Source organism: Oreochromis aureus, linkage group 13 (genome assembly GCF_013358895.1).
Source record: "Oreochromis aureus strain Israel breed Guangdong linkage group 13, ZZ_aureus, whole genome shotgun sequence".
NCBI classification, from domain to species: domain Eukaryota; kingdom Metazoa; phylum Chordata; class Actinopteri; order Cichliformes; family Cichlidae; genus Oreochromis; species Oreochromis aureus.
This window is the reverse complement of record NC_052954.1, coordinates 32,004,661-32,017,078: the sequence shown is the minus strand read 5'-3', so window position 1 is coordinate 32,017,078 and position 12,418 is coordinate 32,004,661. Positions and strand designations below refer to the sequence as shown.

Here is a 12,418-nt window from a genome sequence, read left to right as displayed (position 1 = left end):
AGGCCTACCATATAAAAGTATCTCAATATGTCAGTCATCAATGCAGGACCCTGTTTATGTAGAAATATTTCTATTTCTGCCTGGCAACACCACAAACTGCTGATCACTGGGTTTATAAACAACCCAGTGATCATAAACACCATAAACATTAAGGGTTAAAAATACTTGTACAAAGCACACATGGGAACACAGATCATATGAAAAATTGGATTGGAAATTAATATTTTAGGTGGCTTAACAACGACAGATATCAATAAATAAATAACTATTTGGATTCTTTTTAAAGCAAAAAATGAAAAAGTATCATAAATAAAAGGTTTACTTTTCCTTTACTTTGCATTATTAGTTTCATGTAGCCACTATGTTAGTTATAGAAAACACCACAGATCAACTGATTAGTGTATACTAAACTTGAATGTGGGCTACATCTTGGAAAAAAAAAGTTGTTTCTATGCTGAAAATAAACCATCTGCACTTTGAGTGTGACCACATGTCTGTGGGGGTGGGGTGTAATTTAGGCCACCACAACTTCCACGTTCAAGAAAAACTCACCTTATTACACATTTTACCCACAGCTTCAACTGAAAGCAGACCTCAGGTAAGTAAAAACGTAGAAGTATGTTTGAAATTATTGCTGTTATAAAGGAGCACAATTTAATTTATTTTAGATAGATTTTTCTTAAGTTAGTTGTCTGATCCTGGTGAATATAATGCAAGTATTTAGCTGCTGATATGATCAGTTACCTGTTTATTAGGTACACATTCCTAGTCTAATGAAATAACTCTAAAGTTAAACTTGCCTTCATTAAGATTACTTCACTGGTTTTAATTTCTTGGGTAAAAAAATGTCAAATTTAACAGTTGCTGAAAGTTAAAAACTGACTATATAAAAAAAAAAAACTGGACAAAGACATTTAAGTAAAAATCATATGTTATACACAGATGTTACGTGTTGCTGTTTTCTTTTGTTATTAACGCTTGCTTAGTTGGTTAGAGGAAAAATTGCCATTATGAAAAACACATTCTGGTTTCTGACTGTGACACTTAAGAGTTCATGTAAAACTGATGGCTTCTTAACACAGTTTAAATATATTTTTAAGCTCTGAAAAGTATATAGCTAGTTCCTCTACCTAAGAAGCTATCAGGGATTCAAAATATCATAAAAAAAAAAAAAAAAGAAATTGCAGTTTATAAAAAGTTTCAAATGTACAGTGGGAGCCTGTAACTCTGAGAAGTTTCACACAAAGTAAAACTTTGCAAGTCTTTACTAGATATGCTATAAAAAATTTAATCATAATATATCACCAAAGAAACTTACTTGAATATTGGCGGAGCTACTTCTGCATCCTGTCCACAGCTCAGACACAAGCATTTCACAAATAAAAATTTGAATTTCGTGTGAATGTCTTTGAACAAACAATCAAAACAAACTTCATGAAGGTCTGACATCCACTAGTGGGCCCTGTGGTCACTGCCCGAAACTGTGGAGCCCAAGTGGTATTTATGACAGAGCCACCAGTGTCATCCTGTGCTTTTCACAGTGAAAGCAGGTTTACTTTGAGCACACAGCAGTGAAAGGGTTGGAAGCCATGGAAAACATGATGCTGCCTGTAACATCACTTAGCATGATCGTTTTGGTGGTGGGTCAGAGATGGTCTGGAGAGGCATTGAAATTAAGACAATCCTCAGCCTTATTTGGCGAGAGCTGGCAGCTACCGGGGCGATCGTGGCTCAAGAGTTGGGTGTTCGCCTTGTAATCGGAAGGTTGCCGGTTCGAGCCCCGGCTTGGACAGTCTCGGTTGTTGTGTCCTTGGGCAAGACACTTCACCCGTTGCCTACTGGTGGTGGTCAGAGGTCAGAGTCTGGCCTCTGTCAGTGCGCCCCAAGGTGGCTGTGGCTACAATGTAGCTTGCCATCACCAGTGTGTGAACGTGTGCGTGAATGGGTGGATGACTGGTTGTGTAAAGCACTTTGGGGTCCTTAGGGACTAGTAAAGCGCTATACGCTATACAAATACAGACCATTTACCATCCTGGAGGATGAATAAATTAATTCCACTGATCGGACCCCAAACTCACCTAAAGCCAATGGAAAACCTCTGGGTCACTGTCCGGGAGCTCAGTGATACCCTTGTTGTCACAATATGGCTGTGTGCAGGCAAGAGTAGGACCCAAAGGCAAACTTGCAGAGACGAAAAGTAAACTCAAAAAACACAGTTTTATTGCTGGCGTGGAAGGGAAACAAAGAACAAAACTAAACTGGGAAAACTAATACTGAATCATACATGGAAACGCAGGGAGAATCACATAGCTAAGATGGAGGACGCGACACTGACAAAGAAAAACATGGGGCTTAAATACACTGAGGGATAACGAGGGTGAATGAGCCACAGGAGGAGAGCACAGCTGGGAGTAATTAGGCAAAACTAGGAACATTAACATAGGACGTGGCAGCTGACGTGGCATGAGGCTGGACGGGCTCCTCGGCCCTCCAGCAATGGAAGAAAGCTGCTCCACTGCTCGGGATCGCTGATGGCGTGAACACTGTTTTCTCCGGGAAGGAGGAGGAGATGTGCCAGCCCGCGAATCCTCCAGCAGACCGGGCTGAACCTCCTCCGACTCTTCATACTGGAGAGGCAGATCCAGGCGGACATGTACGGTGGAAACGAGGAAGTCCTGGATGAGAGGGTTTAGCGCACCAAATAGCCAGGGAAGTCCAGAAACCATCCTCTGCAGACGGATGGCTAACTCCTCTTGGTATTCTTCAAACGGCAGCGCAAACCACTCATGGCATAGAAACTCCACCGCATAGATCATGTCCTCCTGGAGCTCAGCAGAGGGATTATGAGCTGCTGGGTCCATTGTCTAGTCGCGTCCGGGTTGGATACACAAGGGGAATCTAGTAAACAAATGAACTAAGATAACCTAATGAACTTAAACATAAACCATAAATATCAAAATTAACTCAAACTTAAAATGCTGGGTCAAAAGACCCAGGATCGTGACACTTGTACCTACATCATCCTGGATGTGGGATGAGATCCCCCAGGACACAAGCCATCATCCTATTGTCAGGCATGCATATAAGCATGTTGGAGCCATAAAAATTACTGAGTATTTTGAGGTGCTGCTGCTGAAATTTCGGCAAAATGGACTAGCCTGATGCATAATATTTTTAATCAGATTTTCAAGGTGCGTTTGAATTCAGAACTCTTTTTTTTCCAGTTTTTCACAGTGTATATACAATACATGTATTTTAGGTCAAACAGAAAAAAACACAAGTTTGAGGAGGGTCTTTTGGAGGAACTCAGTGTTTTTACAGCATTTAGAGCAAATCAGTGAATCATTTTCACCACCTGCTGTTTCACATATTTTTTTTTTTTTTTCAGTTGAAAAAAAGAGTAGAAAGTTTTTCAACAGCAACTCCACACACCACCACACAGAAAGTCAGCTAGAGATGTCGGGAGTCCTGACATGGATCAATATCTGCGTCCTACTTCCTGTGACCATACTGTTCTTCTGCTCTGTGTGTTGTGCGGTATGTAAGTATGTCACATCTTTTTATGTCTGTGAGTGTGTGAACAATTAAAAACTTGGCAAAAACCAAAAAACTAAATTAAAATTAATATAACATTTTCAAAAATATATTAAAAAGAATAGAATAGAATAGAATAATCCTTTAATTGTCCCACAAGGGGAAATTTGGTTGTAACAGCAGCCAAAAAGACACATATACAAACAAACAGTACACAGGACACAGAACAGAAACATACACAATTTTTTCTTACATATTTACATTAAGGACAATGGTTACTATAAACAGTACTGTACAGTTATTAAATTAAATATAAATAACTACAGATAAGAGGCAAACCAGGTTGTAGTGCGAATCGGTTGATTAACTTATTGCAGTTACAGCGCAGATGTAAACATCTATGTTTGTTGGGAGCAGTTCTGATTTTACAGTCTGACAGCTGCAGGGAGGAAGGACCTGCGGAAACGCTCCTTCATGCATCTAGGATGCAGCAATCAGCAATCAAAAAGGAAAGAAATAAAAATTAGCCGAGCAACAGACTGTCGACCTGCCTGGAATATCTTTGGCCCAGTGATAGCTAGGATATGATCCAGCACCTGCATGACCCTGAATTTGATGAGCTGTTGGCTAAAAGCAAGAAACTGAAAAGGCAAATAAACATGTGTTGAGTCATCATTAAAATTAAGTTGTTAATTGGTCGTTGTATCCTTGGGCAAGACACTTCACCTGTTGCCTACTGCTGGTGGTCACAGGGCCCGGTGGCGCCAGTGTCCGGCAGCCTCGCCTCTGTCAGTGCGCCCCAGGGCAGCTGTGGCTACAATGTAGCTTGCCATCACCAGTGTGTGAATGTGTGTGTGAATGGGTTGATGACTGGATGTGCAAAGCGCTTTGGGGTCCTTAGGGACTAGTAAAGCGCCATACAAATACAGGCCATTTACCATTTACCATTTACTTACCGAAAATCGGGGGCATCTGCTGTGGCAATTGGGTGCAAGCCTTTGACCACAAACTTAGTCACTGCTCGGTGACATTCGTCTATCTTGGCCTGAAAGGAGACGCTAACGGTAGACTGCAGCGAGAACCTCCAGCATCTGAGCCAGCCAGACTCTGTCTCTCTCATCATGGTCACCTAAATGCAGCGCAGAGTAATGGCAGGTTTTGTAATAAGGCTGTCACGGTGAGTTGTGTGGCTGTCAGTGGCTGGACCCACGTGCAGGACTCGGAGACAAAGCATGAACTTAAACGGCAGCTTTATTTGCTGGAGAATCACGCTTGGCATTACATAAACAACAACTTAAACTTAACTAGACCGGAGATGCTGACGGTAGACGACAATGAACACACACACAACCAATGTGGAGGACGCAACAACAGGCAGGGAAAAACACAGGGCTTAAATACATACTGAGGTAATTAGGGAATGTGAAACAGGAGGAGAGCACAGCTGGGACTCATCAGACATCACAAGACAAGGGGAGGCAAAACTCAACACACTGACATAGTACACAGACTTTCAAAGTAAAACAGGAAACTGAACAGAAGTAACAGAACCACAACCTAAGAACTAGAACACAAGAAATGCCAAGGAACTAGGGATACTAACAACAGAAATCAAAACACATCATGAAATCAAGGAAAACTTAATACAAACAGAAAAACACTGAGTCCACAGACTCAGGACCGTAACAAAGGCAGATTGCGCTAACATAATATGCACTGTTAGTTGATTATTTACCTGCCGCATTAACGGGAGAGGAAGTGGAAACGTTACCGCTGCTGCTGGGTTGAGATTCACGAGTCCGGAGCGGAATTAAAAACGCGACATTCATTTAAAGTTATCGCGTGTTTTGTGAGCAAATGCTTCTGCATATTCGTAGTGTTTCCTCCCTTAAATGAAATATCTACTTTATAAGTATTGCAAGTTACCCTGTTGTCATCCGTTCTCGTAAAGTATAACCAAACTTTTGAGCGTTCGAGCCGCTTAGGCGCCATGTTTCCTGCCAGGTAAATGACACTCGTCACACGTCATTTGGGGCGACTGGAATCGATAAGGGAATCGTTTGCAAAAATGGCAAACGATTCCAAGGAATTGAATCAGTGGGAACCGGTTCTCAACAAGAACTGGGTTTCGATACCCATCCCTAATGCCGTCTCTCCTAACAAGACCAGGTTTCCTCCAGAAGGTTTGCCAATTATCTATGAAGCCCACATCATTTCTGGGACACCACTCAGACAGCCAGCAATTTAAGGAGAACATGCGGCTAAACATGTCACTCCTGGTCTGATTGGGGAGGGGACCAGAGAAAACTACAGAGTCCGACATTGTTTTGGCAAAGTTACACACCGATTCAATATTGATTTTAGTGACCTCCAATTGGCGTAACCGGGTGTCATTACTGCCGACGTGAATTATGATTTTACTGAATTTACATTTACCCTTAGCCAGCAGTTTTAAGTTTTCCCTCAATGTCGCCTGCTCTGGCCCCTGGAAGACATTTGACTATGGTTGCCGGTGTCTCTAGCTTCACATGTCTGAGAACAGAATCACCAATTACCAGAGTTTGACCCCCGGCGGGTGTGTCGCCGAGTAGGGAAAAACGGTTAGACACATGAACAGGTTGGTGGTGTACCTGGGGCTTCTGTTTAGGACTATGCTTCCTCCTCACCGTCACCCAGCCGCCCTCTTTCCCCAGCTGCTTGGGGTCTGCCGGGGAACAGCTAGCAGGGCCTACGCTATCAAATCAAAATCAAATCAAAGTTTATTTATATAGCACATTTCAAGACCGAAGTACACCAAAGTGCTTTCCATAAGATCATAGTACAGATAAAATCAAGTATAATAAAATTATAAATATGAAAATACAATAAAATAGTTACATAATCCAATGCAATCCGGATGCAGTTTGCCCTAATTGACCTTAAATGCAATGTCGAACATGTATGTTTTTAAACGTGATTTAAAAGACTGAATAGAATCCGATGCGCGTATATGGAAAGGAAGTGTATTCCATAATCTAGGTGCTGCAACGGCGAAGGCACGCTATCTTCGGCTGCACCAGCTACAGGGGCCTGGCTAGCTACGGGTGAATGAAGGGTGCAAAGGAACAGGAAGTGATATTCTACCGCAGAGCGAGGAGGTGACGGCGAGAGAGAGAGAGAGAGCAGAAAAGGAGAGAGTGAGTTTTGATAAGTGAGAGATTTGTGACGTTTAGCGTGTTTGGAGTGTGTAGTTAATGTGTAGTGTTGTGGATAGTTTTGTGTTGTGTGTCAGAACAATGAGGCGAATGCTGTCTCCAGGTAAAAAACAGGAGTGATACACCTGCTGCTGTCAGACCTGCTGTGATGTTCTCCTTTATAGTGGACAGAAATTATTTTTTGTGTCACAAATCATTTGTGTGGCATCTTATTGAAGAACAGCTGACTGTTATGTAAACAGTTTTAAATGGTTATAAAAAAGGGTAAAAGGTAAATGGCTGCAAATAACTTTGTTTGCAAAAGTTGTGCATAGGATTTTGTAATTGACAATTTATATTTGCATTTAAAGTTATTAAATATGATTCAATAAACAATAAAAAATATCACTTTTTCTAGTCAGATTTTATGTTTTTTGTCTGATTTCAGATCAATTGTGTTAATACAGTATGTCAAAATGAAAACATAACTGTAAATTCAGGCACGTGAGGTTGTGCTGAAAAGAATGATACCAAACAAGGCAAAGCAAATAGTTTTTAAAGGTAAAATGTGGAGGGAAAATCAAAAGTAGTGAAAAATGGCCAATTATACCCTGGACCCCAGAGGGGTAAACAATTCTTTTTAGAGTAACGCAATAGTTACTTTTCAAGTAATTAATTACTTTTAGAATCTTGTAACTCAGTTACTAACTCAGTTACTAGAAGTAACTAGTAACTGTAATTAATTACTTTTTCAAAGTAACTTGCCCAACACTGCTCATCTGTGTTACTGTTGCAGTAAAAGGAAGCAGGTTGACACCTGCTGTTCACTTTTTGTGACTGCTTCTGTTAATCTTCCTGTTTATTCTGTATCTGACCTTTCTAAATACTGGAGAATTAATTTTACTTACTTAGTGAAGTTAAAACATTTAGTATATCTCTTGTACGTTGGCTCCACTGTGATCAGGCAGGAAGGTGCTGTGTTCAAATATTCATTTTGCCTCTGTTGGACATGCATGTCAGATTCATTTGATATTCTAGGTGCAGATGTGAGTGTTTGAAATTTGTGTTTATTTTGAGGTGTATGAATAATTAATTTAAAAAATGTACATTATAAGATAAATAATTTTTAATGTTTTCCAACATATTTCACTTAATCATAAGAAGTAAATTAAATAGATTTGCTTCATTCATACACATTAATCTGCACTTATGAGTATATAACCTTATATAATTAAAACCATAATTAATATGGTTTAAATTATTAATATTTCAATTATTAATATTTCTTATTAATATTTCTTGCAGGGGCAAAGATATCAGGTTCCTGTTAACTATTACACAAACCTCATCCTCTCCATTCTAATCTATCGCAGCGTGACGTTCTTTTGGTGGGAGATACTGCATGGCACCATTGCATGTTTCATTTTCTATTATGCTGTGACGGCCAGTCTTTACTTCAAGTTGTGCATTGCTCTGGAAAGGTACCAGTGTGTGTGTGTGTGTGTGTGTGTGTATTGCATGTCTCTGAATATTATACTGAACTATGAAGCATTGTTACGTATAAGTATTGTTAGTATTGTTATGGTCTGTACTCTGATAATCTCTTTTTTGTGTTGCAGGTATTGTTTCATCGCCTGCCCACTGTTGGACTGCTTCAGACAAACTGAGGGTTCTGTAGTGATCTGTGTTCTGGTCTGGGTCCTTTGTGGTGTTAGTGTTGCTCTTGCTATATTTTTATATGAATTTGTACGTTTAATTATTTATGCCGCCCTCCCTGCCCCCCTGTTCATCTTCTGTCTAGCTGGGACACTTAAAGCTCTGCCTGCTGCCACCTCAGTGCCCACTGAAGAAAAACGAAGAACTGTAGGAACCTTGGTTCTGTTGCTGCTTAATTACTTTCTCATAAACCTTCCTGCAGTCACTCTATTAACTTTGAACTTAGGTCGACGCTTCCCTGGAAGACTTACTGATTTTATTTTTATGATCTTATTTCTGTTTAGTTCATTGTTGGACTTGATTCTGTTTGCCTTCATGCGTAAAGGACCCATTGACAGGCTGCTGGCACGTCTGTGCTGCTGCAGTATGGAGAGCAACAACACAGGAGATGTGACTGATGTTAGCACAGACAGGTCAGATCATGTAGTCAGAGATGAAGGAAAAGAGGAAAGAGGATCCCATGACAGGAGAGATGGTGAGGAATTAGAAAGTGTGAGATAAGTAAACACCATCCTTTCCTAATATTTGTCAGCTGTCCCCTCAGACTGTCAATCACTTAAAATCCTGTTCTTTGCACCTGCTGAGAGTAACAGGAAACAATGTTTTGTTGAGTAGTTGAATGTTGTAAATGAAAATGTACAAATTATTTTGCAGTTTATTCTAAATGGCGGCATGGTGGTGCAGTGATTATGTCACATATTTTTTCTGTCCTGTCCGACAGTGTAGCAATCAGGATTGTTGTCTGAAGGACAAAAAAACCCAAACAAATTTACATTCACAAATGGAGCATTACGGCCTTTGCTATAGTGCTCCACTTGATAGTCTAATGTTATTAGGACTTTATCAGGATTTTTTATTTGGGGTTATTATAACCGCAAGACACAAGGGTGTGGGACAGAAAAGAAAACAAGAAAGAAAGTAATGATTGGGAGAAAGTTAACAGCAGGAGAAGGAGAGAGAAAGCTAAAATAACTTTAGTTTTCAGTCACAGTAGCATTTGAATTTCCTCTGATCTATTCAGTTATGACAGTGTATAAAGTATTATTAATAATATTGTTGTTATATGTTAATGTGGTTGTGTTTTTTAAAGGTGCAACAAAGTTTTTTGTGTTTTGTAAGCTGGTTAAATTTCTTTGAAGCTGTGTTGGTGAAATAAAAAAAATATATTGAAAAGAAAGAAATTAGTTGTTCAACTTTTTGCAATTACAAGAAGTTCATCTAAAGACAAACAGGACTTCATTTTGCTAGTTTCATAAAGATGTCAGAGAGCATAAAAATCAACAAGAAGACTAATCTGTTGGTGTGATCAGTGACTGCAGTAAAACCTACATTGATGCATTTATGGTGTCAGTTGATAGGCTGACTGTATCCTAAGACTTTAAACTATCAACCCATTACAGAACCATATAGAAGCCTCTTATATCATTTTAGGACCCTAGTCATGTAGGTTATTTTAAGTAATTAAAAAAACTTCAATAAAAATTGAAGCCAATGAAGGGAAACAAGAAAACTTGTGTGAGCACAGGATAGTTTTGTTATTGGTTTAGCTGCTTAATAAAATAACATTTATACTCCTGTGCTAAATCTACATGAGTATGCCATAACTGCAAATCTCTCTGAAGTGCTGTGACGTATCATTTGGTCCTAACCTGACGTGCACTTGTTTGTTTACCCTTCAAAACTAATATGATTGGCTTGTTCAGTACCATGGATTTGTCCTATACATTGCACCCCCCTATATTTTTTTCCAGAGTGTTTCCTTTTTTTCAGACAGTAACACTCATTGCACATGAGCAATAAAAAGCATAGTCTCAATATAATGACTCACAGATATCAGCAAAATGTCAGAGCTGATAGCCGCCTGCTCGAGATCTCTGTTTGGACTCTGCCTGCACAACAATTTCCTGACTTACAACGTGGATGTCAAAGTCACAAACATGGTGCAGCATGTTTTAATAAGGCAAGACAATCGTGTATATATTGCATTTGTTTGGGACTATTTGTCCCCCTTAAAGCCTCTGGTATTAAAAAAAGCTATTCAACAATGTTTATGCGCATGTGCACACATACTGCTTCTACTACTTCCATTAGTGCTTCTTTATTATCAGACTGATGTGGATCAGGCTATGACCCACACCATGGCTTTGAAGTGCCACTGCTGATAATGTGCCGTGAAAACATCCAAGTTTAGTTGTAGATTCATGATTCTTTCCTTTGCATTAAAAGCTGATCTAACTTCAAGCTTTGTACACGTTTGTCTTGAGTTAAGTTCTTTTTATTGTGAGTTTATTTGTATTTCTGTTTTTTTGTTTGATATTGTTATCTTCCTTTTGTGTCTTTGTTGCACCTCTGTGTCTTAGTCTACACCAGGGGTGTAAAACTCAATTTACATCACGGGCCACTTACAGCCCACTTGGATCTCAACTATTATACAGTGGTCTGTATAATAAAGAAAAGCTGCTGTGACAAAGAAAGAAATCTGTCAACATGATTCTTTGGACTTAAACTGTAAAAAATAAATGTGTACAACTGCAGAAAAAAGGTTCTCATAACTCAATGTCCTGACTGTCCAGTTTTTGGAGTTTTTTTTTTTTCTTTTTAAAATTTCTATTGTATAACATGAAAACCAAAACATTTGTTTAATTTAATTGTTACTTTCTTAATTACCTTGTGTAGTATAAATGGCACTAACCCATTAATAATTAACATAAGAAATTATCTCGCAAAGCATAGGGCGCCCCTCCAGGTCTCACTGTAGTTGCACACATGACTGTTAAAGTCTCCCAGTAGGACAACAGAGTCCCCAGGTGGAGCACTCTCAAGTATCCCACCCAGGGATGCCAAAAAGGTGCACAACCGCAGACAACAGTCAGGACCATTCCCTGACCCAAAGTCGCAGGGAACAAACCCTCTCATCCACTGGGAGAAACCCCAACGTACAGGCAGCAAGTCGAGGGGATACTAGGACACCCACTCTAGATGGCTGCCTCTCTTCAAGGGTAACTCCACACTGAGACACACTGAGTCCAGCCCCTCTCCAGGAGACTGGTTCCAGAACCGAAGCCTTGCATTGAGGTGAGCCTGAATATATCTGTCCAGTACCTCTCAACCTCACGCACTTAGGCTCCTTCCCCGCCAGAGAGGTGATATTCCATGTCCCAATTCCTAGTCTTGGTAGCCGGGGATCAGTCTGTTAGGACTAGCATCTGACACATTAGAGGAGCGACTTAATGGTAATAACAATTTAAAGTCCATGATTTGTAAGTTCATTCATGAGGATGAACACAATTGGGATCACTGGTTAGACCCTCTGCTGTTTCCAGTGCTCTGGGCCTCCATGAGGCTTCCACAGTAAGTTGCGGAGAGTGTTGGATGAATTAAAGAAAACTCGGAGGAAGGTCCAAGCCCAGCTAAATACTTTCTGGACCTGAGAGCACATCTAAACACATTGAGGAGTTTATCACAAGTCTTGCAACGCTGTGTGTGTGGCATTGTTTTGTCACATCCCACTAACTGGATTTATTTGGACTGTCCGGACTACGTGGTAAAAGCCAACGCAGACACAGGGCGAACATACAAACTCCACACAGAAAGGTGATGGATTCAAACCCAGGACCTTGTGAACCAACATTGCTAAACACCATGTTGTGCTTCTTTTTTGGTGTGATAGCTGAGATAGGACAACAGTGTGGATACAACAAGAAGATTCTGGGGTCAAATCTTCCTTTATTCTTTGTAAAGAAGACATGAGATAGAAAAAAATATAACTTTTAAAATACATTTAATTAGTATTAGTGCGCATGCGCCAACCAGCGTGCAGCCTGTTACAGTCGCTCCTGCTTTTTCTCTTAGTTTAGCTCTGTTTTCTTACGTATTCTTTTTTTTCTGACTTGTATTTTCATCCGTTTATTATCTTTCACTCAATCATGTGGATTGAGAGAGTTTTTGTTCTTCTGGTGGCCGTGGAACTATTACTTTTATCAAGAAATGGGACC

General features: G+C 40.0%; 1 protein-coding gene across 3 annotated transcripts; it reads left to right on the top strand.

Moving 5' to 3' along the window:
• The first annotated feature begins 559 nt into the window (after positions 1-559).
• Positions 560-9,978, top strand: LOC120443370. 3 transcript variants are annotated; one of them, XM_039621970.1, is made up of 3 exons: positions 560-598; positions 3,389-3,537; positions 8,013-9,978. In XM_039621970.1, the coding sequence occupies exons 2-3, from the start codon at positions 3,457-3,459 to the stop codon at positions 8,922-8,924; spliced, it is 993 nt and encodes a 330-aa protein (XP_039477904.1). In that variant the 5' UTR covers positions 560-598; positions 3,389-3,456; the 3' UTR covers positions 8,925-9,978. The 3 variants fall into 3 exon arrangements, with proteins under 3 accessions (XP_039477904.1, XP_039477905.1, XP_039477903.1); XM_039621971.1 differs by lacking the exon at positions 560-598 and having other exon boundaries at positions 3,132-3,537; positions 8,013-8,188; positions 8,327-9,978; XM_039621969.1 differs by lacking the exon at positions 560-598 and having other exon boundaries at positions 3,132-3,537.
• The last annotated feature ends 2,440 nt before the right edge of the window (positions 9,979-12,418 follow it).

What these genes read in the sequence shown, in the direction of transcription:
- LOC120443370 (XM_039621970.1), top strand. Translation starts at nt 3,457, where the DNA reads ATGTCGGGAGTCCTGACATGGATCAATATCTGCGTCCTACTTCCTGTG. An exon ending in TCTGCTCTGTGTGTTGTGCG is followed by an intron (nt 3,538 to 8,012) that starts GTATGTAAGTAT and finishes TATTTCTTGCAG; the next exon opens with GGGCAAAGATATCAGGTTCC.